This window comes from Raphanus sativus, chromosome 6 (genome assembly GCF_000801105.2).
Source record: "Raphanus sativus cultivar WK10039 chromosome 6, ASM80110v3, whole genome shotgun sequence".
NCBI lineage: Eukaryota > Viridiplantae > Streptophyta > Magnoliopsida > Brassicales > Brassicaceae > Raphanus > Raphanus sativus.
The window spans coordinates 23,719,251-23,739,218 of record NC_079516.1 but is presented as its reverse complement, the minus strand read 5'-3'; the positions used below and the strand labels follow the sequence as shown (position 1 = coordinate 23,739,218).

Below are 19,968 nucleotides of genomic sequence, written 5' to 3'. Positions count from 1 at the left end.
TATGGTATGAATTAAGGAAGGAGCGGCGAGAAAGGAGGAGGAAGACCAATGAGATCGAAACCTTAGCGAAGAAGACAAAAGGACGATAAAAATCAAATCCAGAAGCTTCTTTCTTCTTACTAGGCAATCACCTAAAGAGAGAGTCAACGACGACAGAGACAGAGACGATGATGGTTCGCTCTGCTTCGACGCGTTTCGCGGGACCTTTCTTCTTCCTTGTCATCTTCTTCGTCGATGTCGTTAGCTGCGAGGTTTGACCTTTCTTTCCTTTTGACATTTCATCCTCTGAATCTGAGTTTCCAAGATTAGACAAAAAAAAAAACATTGTCGTAAACTGACTAATAAATGGAACCTCAGATTCTCAAAATGATTTGCTCTCTTCAGTTCGTTAATGATTTGTTTTGTCGTCTTGTTGTTGAATCAAATTGTGACAGGAGTGCACAAGAACCTGCATTGCACAGAATTGCGACAGTAAGTGTGTTTCTTTGTTCTGTCTTAAACATTCTTTTTGTTTTTAACTTCTCACTTGCGTATATATTCCTTTACAGCACTTTCTATAAGATATGGAAAGTATTGTGGGATTGGACACTCTGGATGTCCTGGCGAGGAGCCTTGTGATGATCTTGATGCTTGTTGTATGGTCCATGACAGTTGCGTTGAGGCCAAAGGTAAAACCATTCAAGAACCCAAATCACTTACTGTTTCGATCATTCAAGTATGCAAATCATAAGTTTCACTACCGTTCTTATAGTTTAGTTGAATTGTGAGAAGAATGATATGTGCAGTCAGAGCCGGTCCTAGAAAGTGGGGGGCTGAAAGCAAAAACAAGAAAATTGGCCTATTATTACAAATAAAAAATCAAAATCAAATGTTGCAGGAGGAGGTATTCGAACCCCTTCCCTTTCGAAGTCAAAGGTTATGCAGTAACCATTTAAGCTAATGAAACTTTTTGAAATATGTGGCCGATTTAATACTTATTATTTAGCGGCCGGAAGCAGGTGCTTGGTCAGCTTCTACTAAGGGCCGGCTCTGTGTGCAGTATATTCCTATATGATAATAGCCTTATAAACTGAAATTAACTCCTGTAGCTACAGATTAAGTATACAAGTAAAATTAGACTAGAATGTACCTAGTCAGATATTTTCGATCTCTCTCAACAAATGGCCTAGTAGTGCAGAGTGATAGGATATCGAGTATGATCAAGTTCAGGTGATCTTAAGTGACTCTACTGCTTTAGGGATCTTTTATCTTTCCTTGTTGCTTTCTTCATATGATGATACTTTGTTTAGTTTAGTGGCCACAGTTTAGTGATCTAAAGCATACTACCGTGCTTTTTCTTTCTTAAGCTATAGTTTAAACGAATTGTAGATGTTAAACCTTATAGTCTTGAGTTGACACGCTTACGCTGAAACCTCTGGTTATTTGTTTACCCATTTGGGCAGGTATGACTAACATAAGCTGCCATAAGAAGTTCCAGAAATGCGTAAACAAGCTAAGCAAATCGATAAAACAATCCAAAAACAAAAAAGTTGGATTTTCAAAACAATGCCCTTACTCGGTAGTCATACCAACGGTTAATCAAGGAATGGATATCGGCATTATGTTCAGTCAACTAGGCAATGGTATGAGAACAGAGCTCTGAGTTTTGCTATGCATATACTCTTGGCCTACAAGGCCATCACATTGGTCCTTTGGTAGTTTTAGAAGATTCTTTGGTGGTGATGGTGATTACTGGTAACTACTTCCACTGCAAGTCTCAGCTTAGATTAGCTTTATTCATGTTCCACTGAATGGTTTTAAGATGTTATTCTTGTATACTATAAGTCGCTATGTGATTTGCTAGTCTTGGTCAGATAGTCTTTTTCTATTCTTATGTTCAAATTATAAATTTTCTGAAAGCATTTATCAACTCAATCTCATGTCCCATCTTTCCAATAACTATAGATCATGCCATACCTTCTTATATCCTCTCTAAATAGTCAGATCTCAATTTTTTCTTCACTGATTCGTCATGAATTAATGAATTGTACATACGGGTCCAGAATTGATATTAGTTTTTGTGTAGGAGTATTCAAGGCTTCAAGCCCTCGGTCGCCATAAATAGTTCTAGAAATCCTCCTAGTACATAAAAATCCATACCAATCACTTTGGTGCACTTTACGATATTTGCATTTTTCTTTTCAGTTAATTTTTGTGAAAATGTCATTTAAATCAACTTTCAACTTTATTTAAAAATAAACCAAAAACACTTAATTTTTGTTAACTGTTATCATATCATTAGTGAACTGTTATAGTTTACTAACTATAAATCTAAAATGGCTTTTAAAGTTGATATTTTTTTGCACAAATATAAATCAACACTTTTCAATATTTTAAATATTAAAAATATATTTTTAATAATTAAACACACAAATAAATAAAATCATATATATAATAAATAGTTCAAACCAAAAATAAAAGTTTTTAATTTCTCAAACTAAAATTTATATAATTTTCATTTATGTTCTAAAATAATTAGTTAATTTATCATTAATTGAGTATTTAGTTATAAGATGATTATGAAAACTTTTAATAATTATTTACAATCAATTTTTAGCTACTTATATAATTTTACGTTTTATAATTTTACTGTGAAAATATTTGTTAGTGAAATGTTAATTCAACTTTTGATTCTCAAATAAAAAGAATTATTGGTTGATGGATTCTTCATGATTTTTTATGTTTATATAAATATTTTCAAACAAAATTTATATAATTTTGTGTTACAAAATTTATATAATTTTGTGTTACAAAATTTATACAATTTTGTGTTACAAAATTTCAAAATGTTGCTACATCATTGGAATCACGAAGAATCCATATACCATTTAATATGACTTCACGATATATTAATATTTTTCAAACAAAATTACATTTTTGAAAATAAGATTATGAAAACGAATCCAATTAGGACTATACAAATAGTTACAAAAAGTGGTATAATAATCGTAAATATTTTAAAAACAAATCTTGATAATTATGTAATAAATAATTATTACAGTAATGATATAGTAACTTATTATTTTAGAGTCTAATTTAAAATTATATAAATTTTATTTTGAAAAAAAATATAATTTTATTTATTCAATATTCATATTCATAAAATATAGTTACTAAATAATTTATTCTAAAAGTTAACATCTAATTTTCGAAAAACATTCGATTTATATTTTGCCAAAATATTATACAGATATACACTTCTCATTATCACTGCTTATTTACTGGCATTGAATCTATATATATAAAAGAGAGTTGAATCTCTCATGCTGACACATCAGCGTCCACGTCATAAATTAGAAGTCTCACGAGTTGACACATCAGATACGCACCGTATCACTTAAACTTTGTTCTCTCGAAATGGGCTTCGCAGTGGGCTTCGTCCAGCGCAAATAAAATGCTCTTCGGCACTAGGCCCATCGACACTGTTCTACGGAATCCCTAAACAGATGTTCTCCTTCGTGTTCTTCGTCTGTTTTCATTTGGCGCTGAGACTTTCTAGATTCTGTAACGGTGTTTGTGGTTTAATCTTAAATCGTCTTTATTCTCCATCCCACTACGAATCAACCTATTGCGCTCTTCGTCTGCTAGATCCTTATATATATAAACCTTTGATGCGTCGTTTCCGGCAAAATCTATAATCTTCCGGAGATCGCGATCTCTTCATCTCTCTGAAAAAAGCAGCGTCTTGTGGGGTTAGCAAACTATTCGTCGGCGAGCAGGTGAGGCCAGCGACCATTGGCATTACCCGGAGCAACCACAACTTCAAGCTTTCTGACTATACAATGTCCATACGCTTATGGGTATTCTCAAACCTTGGATATCTTATCAAATATATAAGATACTCCAATTTTTCTTTTTCTTTTCCAGCTTTAAAATACTCCAAATTTTGTGAGGCTCATAATCCGTTCGTGGAATATAATTATTTATTTTATGGTTATAGTTTAACTTGCAAATGTATGATTATAAATACAAACAAAATTAATTTAAAATATAAATTATATTTTAACTATGTTTTCGCAAATGAAATTTCTATAAGTTCTATATGTATTAATGCTTTTAAAAATATTAATAAACTTTAATATAAATATAAATCACTGTTATAGAATAACTTACAAAATCCAATCAAATGACATAGAAGATTAATCTTATTTCTTCTAAGAATAGGAATAGATGAAGTAGAATAAAAAAACTTATATGATGTATAAATCTTTATAATTACACATTGTGAATGATATAGATGATATAAAAGGGAAAAACATTGACAATACAAGTTAGATCAAATATAAATAAACAAATAAAACATATTTGGATATTCTCATTTCTAAAATAAAACTATACTGTATAGGAAAATTGGTCAATTGTAATAAAATTATGTTTTCATCAAACTAAAAACCCACAACAAAAAATATAAATAATAATTATAATAGTATGGTCTCACAACATATACATCAAATAAAAATTAGAACTCATCACATTAAAATAAGTATATATTAAATGTTAAACAAAATAAAAATAAACATTTTAAACTAAATATTTATAGTATACATATATAGATATAATTATGTTTAAATATTTTAAAAATATATAACTGGTCCGGATCCGGATATACATGCCTAAAATTTCAGTATCCAGATCTTAATATTTTTAATTTATATATTAGCTGTTGAAATTATTTTATAGTTCACATCCCGCCCGTAGGGCGGGCCGACCCTAGTATTAAATATAGAAATCTTTAACCTCATCATTCAAATTCTACTGTATCTTGCTTAGGAATGAAAAACTTTTTTATAGTTTGCTTTTGTCACTTTTATTTGAAACAAACATGTAAAGGAAACAACTCATTTCATGTATTTCATTTCATTTCATGTAATAAAACTTGTTTCGTAAGGCATTAGATAAAACTGAAATGACACAAAAGGATTTCGTTACTTTGATATTGATTTTAAAATTATCTGTTTGTGTTTGGGAAAAAAGTTCTACATAGTTATTCACGTTTCAGATGTTAAAGTAAAAATCATTTTAAGTATAGTGTCAGTTAACTATAACAATATAAATGAAATGATATGATCATAGAAAATTTATGATTAAAATGATTTATAAGCAAAATTTTATTTTTTGTCTACGTAAATGTGTGTTTTGTTTCAACCATATTTGATGCTGATAATTTAAATAATATATTTCTACTAATTTTTATCGGGTCGACGGTCTATTTCCCCACGATAACTATCATATAGTATTAGATCTCCACCAAACTATGACATGGTGCTAGATCTCCATGAAATAATAATTGTAGATGTATTTTCTCCCGAATTGATAGTTTGAAACTTAATTACCCATAGACCAATGATTTTAATTGGTTTATTTTTAACTGATTTTAAATTAATTAAACAAAAAAATAAATTTAAAATATATATATATATATATATTATTTTTACTTTAAAAAGTTTTTATTTAATAATAAAAATCATATACTACAAATTAATCTATAAAACTTAGTTAAAAAATTAAAGTCCTTTATTTAGATAATATGGTTTACTTAATCTGTAACATATAAAAGAATCAATAACATGTAATTTTAATTACAGTAAGTCGACTATTTTCACATCATTTAAATAAGAAATTATAAAATATAAATAAAATAAAAATTCAGTAAATTGAATAGTAAATACAAAAATAAAATTAATTCATGTTTTGCACTTTTAGACCAAGGATCACAGTTCTTATATAAAACATCTACTTACAATCATAGACAAATATTTAAGATATGTAAAATAAATTACTTTGATATGTAAATAAATTTTTATTTTATTTATTATATATTTTTTGTTTTTATTTAAAATAAAGTACAATTTTTTATATGTTAAAGATTAAGTAAACCATATTATCTAAATAAAGGACTTAATTTTTTAAAATGTGTAGTATATGATTTTTGTTTATTTATTTCTCTATATATAGTTAATTTCTTATATTTTAGAAAATTGAAAATAATTTTTTATTATTAAACATAAACTTTTATTTTTTTAAAGTGAAAATAATATATCTATATCTATATGTTTTTAAAAAATTCAATTTCTATTTAATTGATTTAAATCATTTGGTTAAAAATAAACCAATTAAAATAAGTAAAACAATTAAAATCATTGGTCTATGGATAATTAAGTTCCAAACTATCAATTCAGAGAGAAATATGTCTACAATTTTTATTTCATGGAGGTCTAGCACTAGGTCATAGTTTGGTGGGGATCTGATGCTATATGATAGTTATCGTGGAAAAATAGATCATATTTTAGAGTCTAATTGAAAATATATAAATTTTATTTTGAAAAAATATAATTTTATTTATTCAATATTCATATTCATACAATAAAGTTGCTAAATAATTTATTCTAAAAGTTAACATCTAATTTTCGAAAAACATTTGATTTATATTTTTGCCAAAAAATTATCTGCATTAAAAATAAAAATCATTTTAAGGTGTTAGTTAACTATAACGATATAAATAAAATGATATGATCATAGAAAGTTTATGATTAAAATGATTTATCAGCAAAATTTTATTTTTTATCTACGTAAATGTTGTGTTTTGTTTCAACCATATTTGATGTTGATAATTTAAATAATTTTTTTTCTATTAATTTTTATCAATTCGTAAATACAAGCTCCACATGTACAATATGAGCACCAGTAATCATCATACTTTTCTGTCTACAAATTATAACTTCAACCAAAACATGTTGGTATTCCTGAGCTAATGGTTTCAAGTTTTCAACCATGACATGTTGACATTCCTTACCTAAAATTGTTGTAGATACGTCAACAATTTGCGTATGACTTATCTGGTTAAAAAAAACTAAAGGTATATAATTTTTTTTTCAAAGAGTGAATGTGCGAGATATGATGTGATTGCATCTCCAGATCGAAACTGCTCATTATTGAAATACGAGTTAGCCTTTCCTACTAGGACTGAGTATTTTGGTAGTGGTTCTGTTTTTCGGTAAGTTCTTTTTGTTTACGATTTTTGGGTTTTAGAGATTGTATTTATGATATTTGGTTTGGTTTTGGTTTGTGTATTTGATTTTCGGCTCGGAAAGCAATGTTAGAGAATCATTAGTATCTGAGAAAAACTTGGGTTCAATCCGATATCAATTTTTTTAACGGTCGATTAGTTTGGTAAAGTTTTTAAATCATTCAGTTTTTTTGGAAACTTTTTTGGATAATTCAGGTTTTTGAATAAAATATCGGATAGTTTGAAATATTATAAATAACAGAAAACTATTCGGATAATTTATCAGTTTTTGTGGTAATTTAGTTTATAAATAGTATTTTTAGAATATTTTGTTATTTCTAAACAAATAATTAAAATTGTAATTTTTTTGGATAAAAAGTATATATAGTATTATAAAGTTATAGTTATATATTAAAATTTTGATGGTTTCGGTTTGGTTTCAGTTTTCGAACTATAGAAATATAGGATTCCTTTAAATATTTTAAAAGTTCCGTTCGTTTGTGATTTAGGTTTTTTCGGTTTTTTGTACGCGGTTCGACTTTTCCGGTTTCTGGTAAATGTGTCCATGCCAAAGAAGAAGTTAATAAGGTCCGAATTAAAATTAAGTCGACGAGTAGGAACTTTCCTAGTCCTTTCTTGATCATAGTGTCCACGGCTTTCTCTACACGTCGCTGACAAAACATATATATTCGGGCAAAGTCCAACCTAATATTAATATTCTATTCTCATATTCCGTCCTCATCCTCCTCTGAATCAAACAACAATATACGTTTCTTCTGGGGTTTGTCCCCTTGGAAAATTCCAAACCCTAGTTTCTCTCTATTCTCTTTCTATCACCAGATTCGATCAGCTTCTCTTTCCGATCTTCGTCTCTCTCTCTGTGTGTGTTTGCTTAAGTTTCGTTCCATGAAGAAGGTTCTTCATCGAGGCTTTAAGCCTGCTAAATGGTAAAAATTAATTCGATTCCTCTTGCTTGAGAATAATGTTAAAACCAATTACAGATTCTGCTATGATTCTAGCGTTTGTTGTCTGATCTTTTCTATGTTACTGTTTCATCTGTTTTCTATGCTGATTTGTATGTTTGTGTGTGTGTGTGTAGCAAAACAGCTTTGCAAATGGCGAATTCACGCCTGAAGATCCTCAAGAACAAAAAGGAGATTCAGATTAAACAGCTGAGGCGAGAGTTGGCTCAATTGCTCGAAGCTGGGAACACACCTACCGCTAGAATTAGGGTAAGAACAACTCTGAATCTTTCTTTCTTTCTTTCTTTCAGTCATGTTCTGTATTGATGGCATTGTGAATGTGTTTTGTTTTATGTCTTTCAGTCAAAACCACACTTATATTTATGTTGTTTGTTACTGTGGTTCGTTATGTTTCTCTCAGGTGGAACATGTGGTGAGGGAAGAGAAGACAGTGGCTGCCTATGAGCTCATTGGGATCTACTGCGAACTCATTGTTGTTCGTTTGGGTGTTATCGAGTCTCAAAAGTAAGCTAAACTTTGCTCCTTTTTGGTGAACACTGTTATACATTCTTTGTTGTGTGTATAATGTGCTTGATCGTTTGTGATATGTTACTTACAGAAACTGCCCCATTGATCTGAAAGAAGCGGTCGCGAGCGTCTTATTCGCTTCCCAGAGGTTATCAGATGTTCCAGAGCTCTCAGAGATCGTCAAGCAATTCACTACCAAGTACGGGAAGGATTTTGCTACCTCTGCTATTGAGCTGCGTCCAGATTCTGGTGTCAGTCGCCTGGTAAGTGGGTTGCATCCTGTTCCTGTTGTTGATTTTGTATTAACCAACAGTTTCTTGATTATGATCTTGTTTATGTTTCTAGTTGGTGGATAAATTGTCTGTCAAAGCCCCTGATGGTCCAACAAAGGTCAAGATTTTGACGGAGATAGCTGAGGAGCATAATGTCGTTTGGGAAGCAAAGTCTTTTGTTGAACCGGATCCAAAAGACAAGTTGTTGGTAAGTAATAACAATAACATGTCTGTCTAGTGTTAAGGCATCCTTAACACCAACCGTAAACTTTTTACTTGTGTCGTAGAGTGGAGCAAGCTCGTTTCAGTCAGCGAGTAGTGTAAACGTTGTGGATTCATCTAGAATCCCAAACAAGGAACAATATCCAAGCGTCCAAGCTCCAGCTCCAGCTCCAGCTCCAGCTCATGTCAATGTTCAACGTGAAACAAGCGAAAGGCATCATTCATCAGAGAACTCTTATTACGCAAGTGATGGAAGATCTTCAAGCCGTACCAACAATGTTACTTCTGGGACGGCTGAGGACTATCATCATCCACATGCAACACCTTCTCGTAAGTGGTTTCCTTCCTGCTGTTTCTGCTTTTGTTTCTTGATATGGATCATTCAAAGAAGTTGGTTTTGTTTGACAGGGTCTAGGCCTGATGAAGGAGAATGTAGAAATCCAAATCATGGCGAAAGTAAGCAAAGGTGGGAAACAGAGTTTGTTGATTCTACTGATGCTGCACGTGCGGCTGCTGAAGCCGCTGAGAGAGCAAGTTTTGCTGCTAGAGCAGCTGCTGAACTTTCTAGCAAAGAAAGGATGACGAGGCAGAATTCAGCAGAGTCTCATATATCCTCTGCATCTGTAAATTTCAGAAACGAGCCTTCACATAGACGTGACAGATCGAATGTACAAAGCCAGAGTTTTTCTGGAGATTATTCATCTCCAAGACACAATGTTAGGATGCAGAATGAAGATATGGACAGAACCCAACAAGATAGATATGATAGGGGAAAGGAACCTGAGATTTCTCATGTAGTTCAGCCATCAGAAAGACATTACATGGATAACTCGAGAAAGAGCGGTTCCTTTGGTAAAACAGGTAGAGAGAAGCAGCCAAGCGAGGATGATCAGATAGATTTAAATGTTGGTTACTTGGAAGATATTCATCTCAGGAAGCAGTTAAGCAGAGCTTCATCTCATTCACATTCTAGCAATTATTCTGATGAGCATGTCATTGACTCTGATTATATAAAGTCACCAAAAGCCGTGGAGGAAAACATTTTTGCCACTGAATATGATCACCAATCTCAGAGCAGCTTTAAAGATAAAGATTTCGATGATCATGGACATGATGATGATGCTGCTGGTACTTTTCATGATTATAGCTCCTTTTTTGACAAACCTAAATTCGATGCTGAAGAAGATGAATATGATCATGGGGTGGGATTCTCATTACTTGGCAGCAACGCACCTAATCTTACCTCAACACCAGCTGCTTCATGGAGCTTCAAAAGTGACCATAGTAAGTCTCATGGAAATCATAGCTCAAGCTCACAAGTCTTCCAAGAGAGACCAAGTTCTCCTTTATTTGATGATGTCCCTACAAGTCCTCCGGCTTCTTACCATGAGCCAGATCGCCATGCTAAGTTTGACAACTATGATCAGAATTCAGAAAGTGAAGATGATCAGCCGAGACACAGAGGTAAAGTTGATGAAACGGTGAATCTGACATCTCATCGATCTCAGAAGTTTGAAGTCTCTGATCCTGGGGGACGTGAGTTTTTCCCTTTAGAGACAGATGAGCGCAGAGATGAGTCAAAAACACGGGATGAATCAGATTCTGAGGCAGATGCTCAGACTAGTCTGAGTTTTAAACCTTTGGTCGGTGGATTCAGGAACAAAAAGACACTCCCACCATATAGAATGAGCCTGGCAAGAAACGAAGCACCTTCCAAGTCTGGAAAGGAACATAAAGGAACTGATGATGCTGGCAAGTCGGTGTCTACTCCTAGAAGTAGCAGAAAAGCAAGCATCAGTGAGAAGAGACCAAGCTCTACGCCACCACAACCATCTTCTAGTGATGACGATGACTCAGAGATCCAACTTCGTTCAAGAAGAAGAGAAACAAAACCTCAAACCTCATATCTTCATTCTCGTTTCAGCCATGATGACTCAGAGGAAGAACTTCCAGCACGAGCTTTTGCCAGAAGTCAAGAGAAGACTCATACTCCAACAACGAGAGTGAGAGATCAAAATAGGTCAACCTTCAAGATCCCAGCTTCAACCTCGTATGAAGATGATGAAGAAGAAGTCGAAAGAGTCAGTGCCAAGCCAGCTAGAACAGCTGGGATCTCTCTAAGGACAAAGGGGCAAGTGAAAGCTAATGAGAAGCGTTCATTTCCAGTTACACCAACGATAACCAACCAAGAGTCTCGTGACCAGCCATCTCCAAAATCAACTTCAGGGCAAAAGACAGTCCCTGTTCCACAAACTGTAAAATCACCAGATCCAGAGACTCCTTCAAGGGCTAGTCATGTTCATCCCAACCTCCCAGATTGTGATGATATCTTTGCAAGGCTTGGAGCTCTTCGTACTCCTAATCGCCGCTGAATGTGCTCATCCTCCGTCTGTTCATACATTTACTCTTTGTCACAAAGATCACTCCAAACTCATTCTTTACTCTTGACTGAATTTGATATTCATACACATTATACATATTGAAGCAGTGGTGTGATAATACATGTTCTTTTCTTCTTTTTTGCCGTTTTGGTGTTTACTCTGACTGAAGTTGATATTCATACACATTATACAGATTGAAGCATTTGGTGTTGTGACTATGCTTGTTTCTTTCCTTTTTGCCTATATTACTCTTGGTGCTTATGAACAGAATAGGAACATCTCTATTTGTGAAGCTAAAGATATTATAGAACAATGGAAACTTTGTCACAAGAGATTTAAGTATTATTGTTATCTAATTGCCATTTTGCTGGAAGTACAAGTGCAAGAAACAAACAAGTAATGATGAAAAATCAGACAAAATGACATGGTGTCTCAGATTTTGAACCTCTTTCCGGCAACTTATTAATAGAAGAAACCTAGGACCTGACCACCCACATTCCGCTTGATAGCCTCTTCATGGTCCAAAATGCCATCAGGAGTTGTAACTACAACATAACCCCACTGCACATAATATAACAAGGTCTAAGTTACTGCTACTATTTTTTAGATGCATATATTCAAGATCTTTGAAAAGGGAAAAAAAGAAACCTGGCGGGTTGGAAGAGTGCGTTCGGTGTAATGCTCAATCTCTTTAGCCTTGACGTCTTGCCTATAAGTGAGAGCTTTGCAATCATTAACCCTTCCTTGTAAGTCAACAGTTATTCTTCCAACTCTGTGCGGATCATGGACTTGATAGTTCTTAATGTAACCTGTACATACATTTACGAGTGAGAGAAAATTTTGAGCATATGAATACTATCTACAAACATATCAGCCACAAACTTATGTCATAAATCTTGACCAAGGAAACGAATCGAAACCCAATTGTTCCCAGAAGAAAGAATCATAGAAAATCAGAGTGAAAAATCGCACCTTTCTCCTTCATGATTCTGAGGAAGGAAGACATAACGGTAGAGACAGGCTTCAACTCCACCGAAGCTTTCCCTCGCTTCTCCGCATTCACGATCGTCCTCAACGCGTCGTTCAGTATCCTCCTCCCCATTTATCTCTCTAATTCGGTCAAACAAGAAATGAATCAAAGGATCTAAAACCCTCAACTTTGATTAAGGAACCGCTGAGCTAATGTTCACGATTTATGGCATTTTCGAAATTTTTTAATGATGTTTAGGGGTACTTTAGACTTTTCGTTTAAATTAGGGTTTTGTTTTACGGAGGTCATATATAAATTAGTTTGTTCGTCAAATCACAAAAAAGCTCCGCTCCGGCATCATCACCATCTAAACCCGAGTCTCTCTCACGGTGAGCGTTTATATCCAGTCTCTCAGTTGTTCTCAGTAGCATCTACATCGATCTGTTCTTGTTGATTTAGTAGTATTCATTTCTATTTCGATTGGTTTGGTTTGGTTTGATGTTAGAATAGGTCTTGGAAATGGCGACAGTACCGGGACAATTGGTATGGGAGATCGTTAAGAGAAACAACTGTTTCTTGGTCAAACAGTTCGGTAGAGGCAATGCCAAAGTTCTCTTCAGCAAAGAGAAGAACAATCTCTGCAACCTCAACTCCTACAAGCACTCTGGTAAAATATTCAGTAAATGATTTGTATTTCTCTTGATTTGTCGATTAGATATTGTATTGGAATTGAAACTTGTTGTTTGTTTAGTGTATGGGCATAGCTTGTTTCTTGAATATAAGATTATTGTTTAACATCGGATGCTTTAGTTAAGCTTGATCTTACTCTTGAATATGGTTGTCTGAATGAGAAATGTGGCTACTTTCTATCTATTGAAGGGTTCACATGAAGTGTGATTAGTATTTATTTATTGAAATTTTAAAACTTTAGAAGTATTTATGTTTTGTGTTTTAAGGAATCGTTATAGATTTTGCTATGGATTCTCTGATACAAAATTTGAGTTGGCTGCTTGAACTGGACTAAAATGTCTCTCTATCTTTCGTCTTGTCTTCAGGTCTTGCAAACAAGAAGACAGTGACCATCCAGCCAGCTGACAAGGAACAAGGTGTTGTCCTTGCCACCACCAAGACCAAGAAGCAGAACAAGCCTAAGGTCTCTGTCAACAAGTCTATCCTTAAGAAGGAATTCCCCAGGATGTCCAAGGCTGTTGTTAACCAGGTATCTGTGTATCTCCACTACTTTTAGATGTTTGTTTTCATGTAAGGGTCCTTTGGCGTGGGTCTTAGATGAACTGTCACACTTGGGTTTTGGCATTGATCTCTGCATAATGATTCTGTTTATGATAACTTAGTGTCATTTGTCTCAACTAGACGTCTAATAATGCCTACTTGTATTGGTTTTACATGTGTTAATTTTGTCATAACCGGGTTAATTGTGTGGAAATTGAATCAGGTGGTTGACAACTACTACAGGCCAGACTTGAAGAAATTCGCTCTTGCCAGACTCAGTGTCATCAGCAAAAGCATTAGGGTTGCCAAGTCCGGTGCCAAGCAAAGAAACCGTCAAGCTTAAGCTTTTATTCCAGAAACTGTTTGTTTTTTTTTTTTTTGAGTAAAAGCTTTAGCCGAAGGGTTTTTATTTAAGTTGTTTTTGTTGAAGTTGAACCACAACACTATGCTATGCTCCTTTCGTTACCCTTTTCAACAAGGAGTTAGAACTTTCTCTTATTATGCATTTGTTTCGTGTTGCACCTTTTTTAAATCAAATCAAGAAGTTGATCATTTGAAATTTACGGTTTGAACGAAGACGAAGGTATCCATGAAGCTCTTTTTGAGATATCACTTTTTGATGTAAACTGTGAAATCACTTTTTGATGTAAACTGTTGATGTAAGCATACCCACTAGGGCTGTGCAAAATTGATGAACCAAAAATTAGAACCCGAACATGACTCAGATAGGATCCTGAAGACAGGTCAGATAGTCATTTGCAAAAGTACAAAAATGATTAAAGCTTTATATAATTTACCTAAGCTTCTACCAGATAGATATTTCACTGCCGCACCATGCCAGCATCTCGATTACATTTTACTTTCACGCACGAAAAGACAACTTTATAGAACTAGATTACATTATTTGTGATTAACCCCATACATGATAAAACAACATACGAAAAAAGACAAAAGTGTAAAAGAGGCGTTTTGATCAACTTTCTATTGTTTCTTTGTGTTTTAACTTCCACAAGAGAGACAGTCCTCACGGTTTGTTAAAGAGCAAACCATCTGTGCCATCTTCGTCTCACTGTCTTCTTCTGTTCCTTCAGTTACATTAGGCTTCTCCTGCAGCACGGGCAAATGTCAACTTCGCTGTTTAAGTGTAAATACAGTGACACACACAAGTGTTGGTTGTTTTACCTTTAGCATTGCTGTGTCTACTGTAAACTTTATAGCATCTGCTGCAGCACGTGACCTCAAGTAGTACATCCCCGTTTTCAAACCCTTTCAATATTCACAACAATTTACAATTTTGTCAGGTCGGGAGCAAGAGAGTTTCTGAAGCTATGCGATCATATTGAAAAGATTCATCAACATTCTTATTGAGAGTTTTTAAGTCGAGCTTTTAAGACAAGTTGTTACCTTTTTCCAAGTGTGGAAGTGTAAGGAAGTGAGTTTGGCAAAGTTGGGTTTGTCCATGTGTATATTCAAACTTTGGCTTTGATCAATGAAGCATCCACGATCAACGGCCATATCAACAACTGTTCTCTGCTTAATCTCCCACACAGTTCTGAGTCATTTGCACACAGGTTTAAAAAATTAGAACACGAGAGTAATCAGAGCATAAAAGAATGAGCAAAACCTATACCTATAAATTGCTTTTAAGTCATCAGGAATCTCCGGGACATTTATAACAGAACCATTCTCATAGATTATCTTGTTCTTCAGAGTAGGAGACCAGAGTCCCATGTCAGTCAAGTCATGAAGAAGATGCTTGTTTACAACTACGAATTCACCACTGAAAAAAATACAGGAAAGAGCAATGATTGAGCCTATGGAGAAACCAGAAACGTAACTTTGTGGTGTACTCTTTTACTCAGCTTACCTCAAGACTCTGCGACTATAAATGTTTGAGGTATACGGTTCAAAACATTCATTATTCCCAAGAATCTGGCTGGTTGAAGCGGTTGGCATTGGTGCTACTAGAAGAGAATTTCGAATTCCATTCTTTGAAATCATATCCCTGAGAGCAGCCCAGTCCCAGCGGTCCGAAGGTATTACATTCCACATGTCAGGTTGAAGAATACCCTAAAAGAATCATCAAGGCAATTAGCAACAAGAGTTTTTATGACAATCTTGAACAGATATTAAAAAAATAACTTGCTGAGAGAGATACATACCTTACTCACAGGACTTCCTTGGTAAGTCTCATATGTACCTTCCTTTGTAGCAATCTCTGACGATGACTTGAGTGCATGGTAGTATATGGTTTCAAATATATCTTTGTTCAGTTGTTGAGCCTGATATTATTGCAAAAGGCTGCTCAGACCAGAGAACAAACTACTTTGAAAGGTTGATTCAATCATCTCAAAAAGGTTACCTCAGGGGAATCAAATGGCATTCCCAGTAGAATAAATGCATCGGCAAGACCTTGTACACCAATACCGATAGGCCTATGACGCATGTTTGAAGTTTTGGCTGTCTCCACAGGATAGTGATTCACATCAATTATCTTATTGAGATTAACGGTGACGGTTGCAGTCACCTGAAGAAACAGAATATAAGTTTAAAAAATTAACATCAAAATTACAGATATGGAAACCTATCAAAATGGATTAAGTAGCTAAGCGCTGACCTCTGCTAGCTTGTCGAAATCAAAGTAGCGATTCTTGGAGCCCAGACTACCTACGATCTTGGATGGATGTGAGTCCAAGGGTACATCCTGTTGTGCGGGGTAAGACATGTCAACACTTATGCGCCAAGTGACAGAGCAAAATCAATCACAAGAAACACCATTTTCAACTCACCTTCTCCCTAACGAATCGGGGTAAAGCAATAGATGCAAGATTGCACACAGCAGTTTCCGTTGGACTTGTGTATTCGATGATTTCAGTACATAAATTGGAAGACTTAATGGTACCCAGATTTTGCTGATTGCTTTTCCTGTTACATGAATCCTGCAGTAAAAATGAAGAGTGAGAACCTGAGGTTATATAATTATAGCGAGTGGCTACATAGTTACGGACGGTTTCTTACCTTGAACAGCATGTATGGTGTCCCTGTTTCAACTTGGGATGTCAAGATTTCGTACCAGAGCTGCTGTGCCTGGACAACCTTTTTAGCCTTACCCTAAAGATAAAAACAAATACATAGAAAAGGTATTATGATATTAAGAGTTTGAATTCTCAAAGTGAAGTAGTAAACCCCAAGATTAAATCACTCACCTGGTTCTCATACTGACTGTAAAGCCTCTCAAAATCTGCACCCCAGCAATCTGCCAAACCTGGAGCTTCATTAGGACAAAAGAGCGACCACTGCCCATCATTCTGGACCCTTTCCATGAAAAGATCTGGTATCCAAAGACCGTAAAACAAGTCTCTAGCCCTGTGTTCTTCCTGAAAAATAAAATAAAATAAAGTGTAATGTAGAGTGTATTAAACAAACTCAAGATTATATTGTAGGGATAGTGAGTGATCTCGCGAGAGTACCTTCCCATGATTCTTTCGTAGCTCGAGAAACTCAAAAATGTCAGCATGCCATGGCTCCAGGTATACAGCAAATGCTCCTTCACCAGTTGAAAATAAATATACATAAGACAAGATACAACTAGCAATTGAGAAACAATCATGATAATAGTAGCAACGAAATGTATATACCCTTTCTCTTGCCTCCTCCTTGGTCGACATAACGAGCAGTATCATTGAAAACCCGCAGCATTGGAACAATACCATTAGATTCTCCATTAGTGCCACGGATGTAACTTCCAGAAGCACGGATGTTGTGAACTGAAACACCTATACCCCCAGCTGATTTACTAATAACCGCACACTCTTTCAATGTATCATATATTCCTTCAATGCTATCATCCTTCATGCAGATCAGAAAGCAGCTGCTTAGCTGCAAATGCAAACAACGCACATGAGTAAAGCTCTAATGCAGATGCAAAAACAGAAAAGAAAAGAAAAAGTAGATTACTTGAGCCCGTGGAGTTCCTGAGTTAAAGAGAGTGGGAGAAGCATGAGTAAACCATCGCTGAGACATTAAATGGTAAGTTTGGATTGCAGAATCAATATCATCTTTGTGAATGCCAACAGAGACCCTCATGAGCATGTGCTGTGGCCTTTCAACAACTTTGCCATGGACTTTCAAGAGGTATGATCTCTCAAGAGTTTTGAATCCAAAGTAGTCATATTCAAAATCACGATCATAGATGATTTCACTGTCCAGACGAGTAGCATTCTACCAAAATAAAAAACAAGAGATGAGTAAAACTCAAAAGTAAACCTCTCCCTCGTATCAAAAAAAAAAAAATCCTTTATACCTTGATAATGATCTCAAACACATCATCAGCAATTAGAGGAGATTCAAGTCCAGATCTCTCATTGACATGATTGTACATGTCTTTAACCCTGAACAAGATACCCACAAAATCCATCAAACTTAACTCATATTCAATCACTGAAACATAAGATCAAAAAACAAGACTCACGTCTCAGAGAATGACTTCTTAGTGTTCTTGTGGAGATTAGAGACAGCAATCCTTGCAGCCAACTGAAACAATCAAATTAACATTAAAACGAAAACAATTTCTTAGTTTCAACAGCTTCGTCTCTCTCTATGCGTACAAACCATTTAAACAATCAAAATATAAACATCTCAACAGCTTTGATTACATTTCTCTATGCGTTCACACTAATCATGAAGATTCAATTGAACACTGGAATTGGATTCTGGGTGAATATCAAAAGCGAGACTCACGGAGGCGTAGTCAGGATGATTGGCGGTCATGGCAGCGGCAGTTTCAGCGGCTAGCTCGTCGAGTTGAGTGGTGGTGACGCCTTTGTAGACACCGGCGCAGACTTTCTGGGAGACGAGGACGGGGTCGCAGTGATCGACGCTGAGGCCATAGCTGAGCTTCTTGAGACGAGCTGTGATCTTGTCGAAGTGAACAGGCTCCTGCCTTCCGTCACGCTTCACTACGTACATCTTCGAGATTCCGTCGAGCACTTGGTAGGGTTGCGTTTTTAATATAAGATTGATATTCGAGGAGGAAAGCACAGATGGGCTTTTCGGTTCGCGCCAAAGTTTTAGATTTTCCCGCCAGCTTCCGGGAGAAGAAACTTGAAATGCGATAGATATAGCCTGATTGTTCACATGGGCCCAAATGAACGATTAAGTAATGAAATGGGTATCATTTTGTTATGTCTGTTTATTATTTTGGAAAATTGGATTGTATACTAAACAAATATATGTGTAATTAAAAATCTACGTATAAAAAAAAAAGCCTCTGATATTTTTAGAATATATATTAAGTATATTATATTTTTTACCAGTTTTAAAAAAGGGTAAATTTGCTGAAAATATAAGAAAAATGTAGTAATTAGGAAAATACCTAAATATTGTGGGAAAAAAGTGATGTAGGAGGAAAAAAATTTGGGGAAAAATAAAGTAAGAAGTGCAAGTATGGTAAAAGTTGTAGGCATAGAGTGCAAATCTATCTATCCTGTTAAAAGTGAAGTACAAATGAAAAATAACCATGATCTTTATATATTCGGTTTGGTTTTAGATTCAGATAACCCATTTAATTTTTTAAAAACTTAAAGTTCATATATACTTTAAATTTCTCAAAACATAAAAATAAAAATAATATGTTACATATAAATTTGAATAATGTATACCAAAATACTTAAATTTAACATAAAAATTGGTTTAACTTAAATATTTGGATAGAAAATGAATAGATATTTTTAGTATTTTGGTATTTTGAGTAATGTTTAATTATTTAAATATATATTTTTTACTATTTTTATATATTTCTAAATATTTTGGACAATTTAAAAACAACTTAAGTATTTTGTTTATTTCTTTGAGATATTAATTTTTTAAATAATATATTTAAGTATATAAATTTGATTCGAATATACTCGGATACCCAAAATATTTTGGTCCGAATTGGGTTCGGTTCTGGTTTTTAGATACCAAAATTTTAAACATGTTTAGATTTCTAACCAAATTGATTAAAGTTCTATACTATTTTGTAGATTGGATTTGGTTCGGTTATTTGGATTCGAATTTTTTCCCAACCATATATTTTTTATTGTAACCAAATTTTAAATGAAAGTGACGATGGTTCATACTGATTTTAGGTATGCAACAATTTTTAAACCAAAACACTTTCTTTTATGTACGTGATTTATTTAGTTAATCATTAAAAAATGTTCAAGACCCATTAAAAACGATAGGCTGAACTGAAAAAAAGTTACCATTGATCACAAAATTTTCAATGTGAGGCTTGTACCATTTTTAGTAATTTATAATCGTTTTAAAAAATTCGAAATACAACATATAAGAAAAAATATAAATTTTTTTATTATAT

The 19,968-nt window shown here is 34.2% G+C and overlaps 6 protein-coding genes across 7 annotated transcripts in view; 4 read left to right on the top strand and 2 right to left on the bottom strand.

Annotated features, from left to right (window-relative positions):
• The first annotated feature begins 32 nt into the window (after positions 1-32).
• Positions 33-1,919, top strand: LOC108836182 (phospholipase A2-beta). Its single transcript, XM_018609372.2, has 4 exons — positions 33-251; positions 435-471; positions 549-668; positions 1,443-1,919. Exons 1-4 carry the CDS (start codon positions 168-170, stop codon positions 1,640-1,642), a joined length of 441 nt encoding a protein of 146 aa, XP_018464874.1. The 5' UTR covers positions 33-167; the 3' UTR covers positions 1,643-1,919.
• A 5,829-nt stretch (positions 1,920-7,748) lies between these two features.
• Positions 7,749-11,628, top strand: LOC108812611 (uncharacterized). Its single transcript, XM_018584912.2, has 7 exons — positions 7,749-7,992; positions 8,145-8,277; positions 8,429-8,532; positions 8,627-8,798; positions 8,881-9,015; positions 9,095-9,359; positions 9,438-11,628. The coding sequence occupies exons 1-7, from the start codon at positions 7,952-7,954 to the stop codon at positions 11,399-11,401; spliced, it is 2,814 nt and encodes a 937-aa protein (XP_018440414.1). The 5' UTR covers positions 7,749-7,951; the 3' UTR covers positions 11,402-11,628.
• A 66-nt stretch (positions 11,629-11,694) lies between these two features.
• Positions 11,695-12,575, bottom strand: LOC108812612 (40S ribosomal protein S15a-5). The gene is made up of 3 exons (XM_018584913.2): positions 12,383-12,575; positions 12,059-12,219; positions 11,695-11,971 (listed from the first exon to the last, which is right to left on the bottom strand). The coding sequence occupies exons 1-3, from the start codon at positions 12,510-12,512 to the stop codon at positions 11,873-11,875; spliced, it is 390 nt and encodes a 129-aa protein (XP_018440415.1). The 5' UTR covers positions 12,513-12,575; the 3' UTR covers positions 11,695-11,872.
• Positions 12,576-12,631: 56 nt separating this feature from the next.
• On the top strand, positions 12,632-14,108 carry LOC108806660 (60S ribosomal protein L28-1). Of its 2 annotated transcripts, none has more exons than XM_018578830.2 (4): positions 12,632-12,769; positions 12,891-13,047; positions 13,436-13,599; positions 13,834-14,108. In XM_018578830.2, exons 2-4 carry the CDS (start codon positions 12,900-12,902, stop codon positions 13,951-13,953), a joined length of 432 nt encoding a protein of 143 aa, XP_018434332.1. In that variant the 5' UTR covers positions 12,632-12,769; positions 12,891-12,899; the 3' UTR covers positions 13,954-14,108. The 2 variants fall into 2 exon arrangements, with proteins under 2 accessions (XP_018434332.1, XP_018434333.1); XM_018578831.2 differs by having other exon boundaries at positions 12,705-12,769; positions 12,886-13,047.
• Positions 14,109-14,372: 264 nt separating this feature from the next.
• LOC108805986 (ribonucleoside-diphosphate reductase large subunit) lies at positions 14,373-18,676 on the bottom strand. The gene is made up of 17 exons (XM_018577995.2): positions 18,351-18,676; positions 18,082-18,143; positions 17,914-18,001; positions 17,568-17,831; positions 17,249-17,489; positions 17,081-17,157; positions 16,817-16,987; positions 16,629-16,721; positions 16,400-16,549; positions 16,228-16,314; positions 15,973-16,137; positions 15,773-15,892; positions 15,478-15,680; positions 15,241-15,390; positions 15,015-15,162; positions 14,793-14,876; positions 14,373-14,717 (listed from the first exon to the last, which is right to left on the bottom strand). Exons 1-17 carry the CDS (start codon positions 18,576-18,578, stop codon positions 14,610-14,612), a joined length of 2,439 nt encoding a protein of 812 aa, XP_018433497.1. The 5' UTR covers positions 18,579-18,676; the 3' UTR covers positions 14,373-14,609.
• LOC108809292 (40S ribosomal protein S30) overlaps positions 15,429-19,968 on the top strand; it is a 28,701-nt gene continuing 24,161 nt past the window's right edge. Inside the window, exon 1 of the mRNA XM_056988387.1 lies at positions 15,429-15,441. The gene's annotated coding sequence lies outside the window, so the exon portion shown is untranslated. The remainder of the gene's footprint in view (positions 15,442-19,968) is intronic.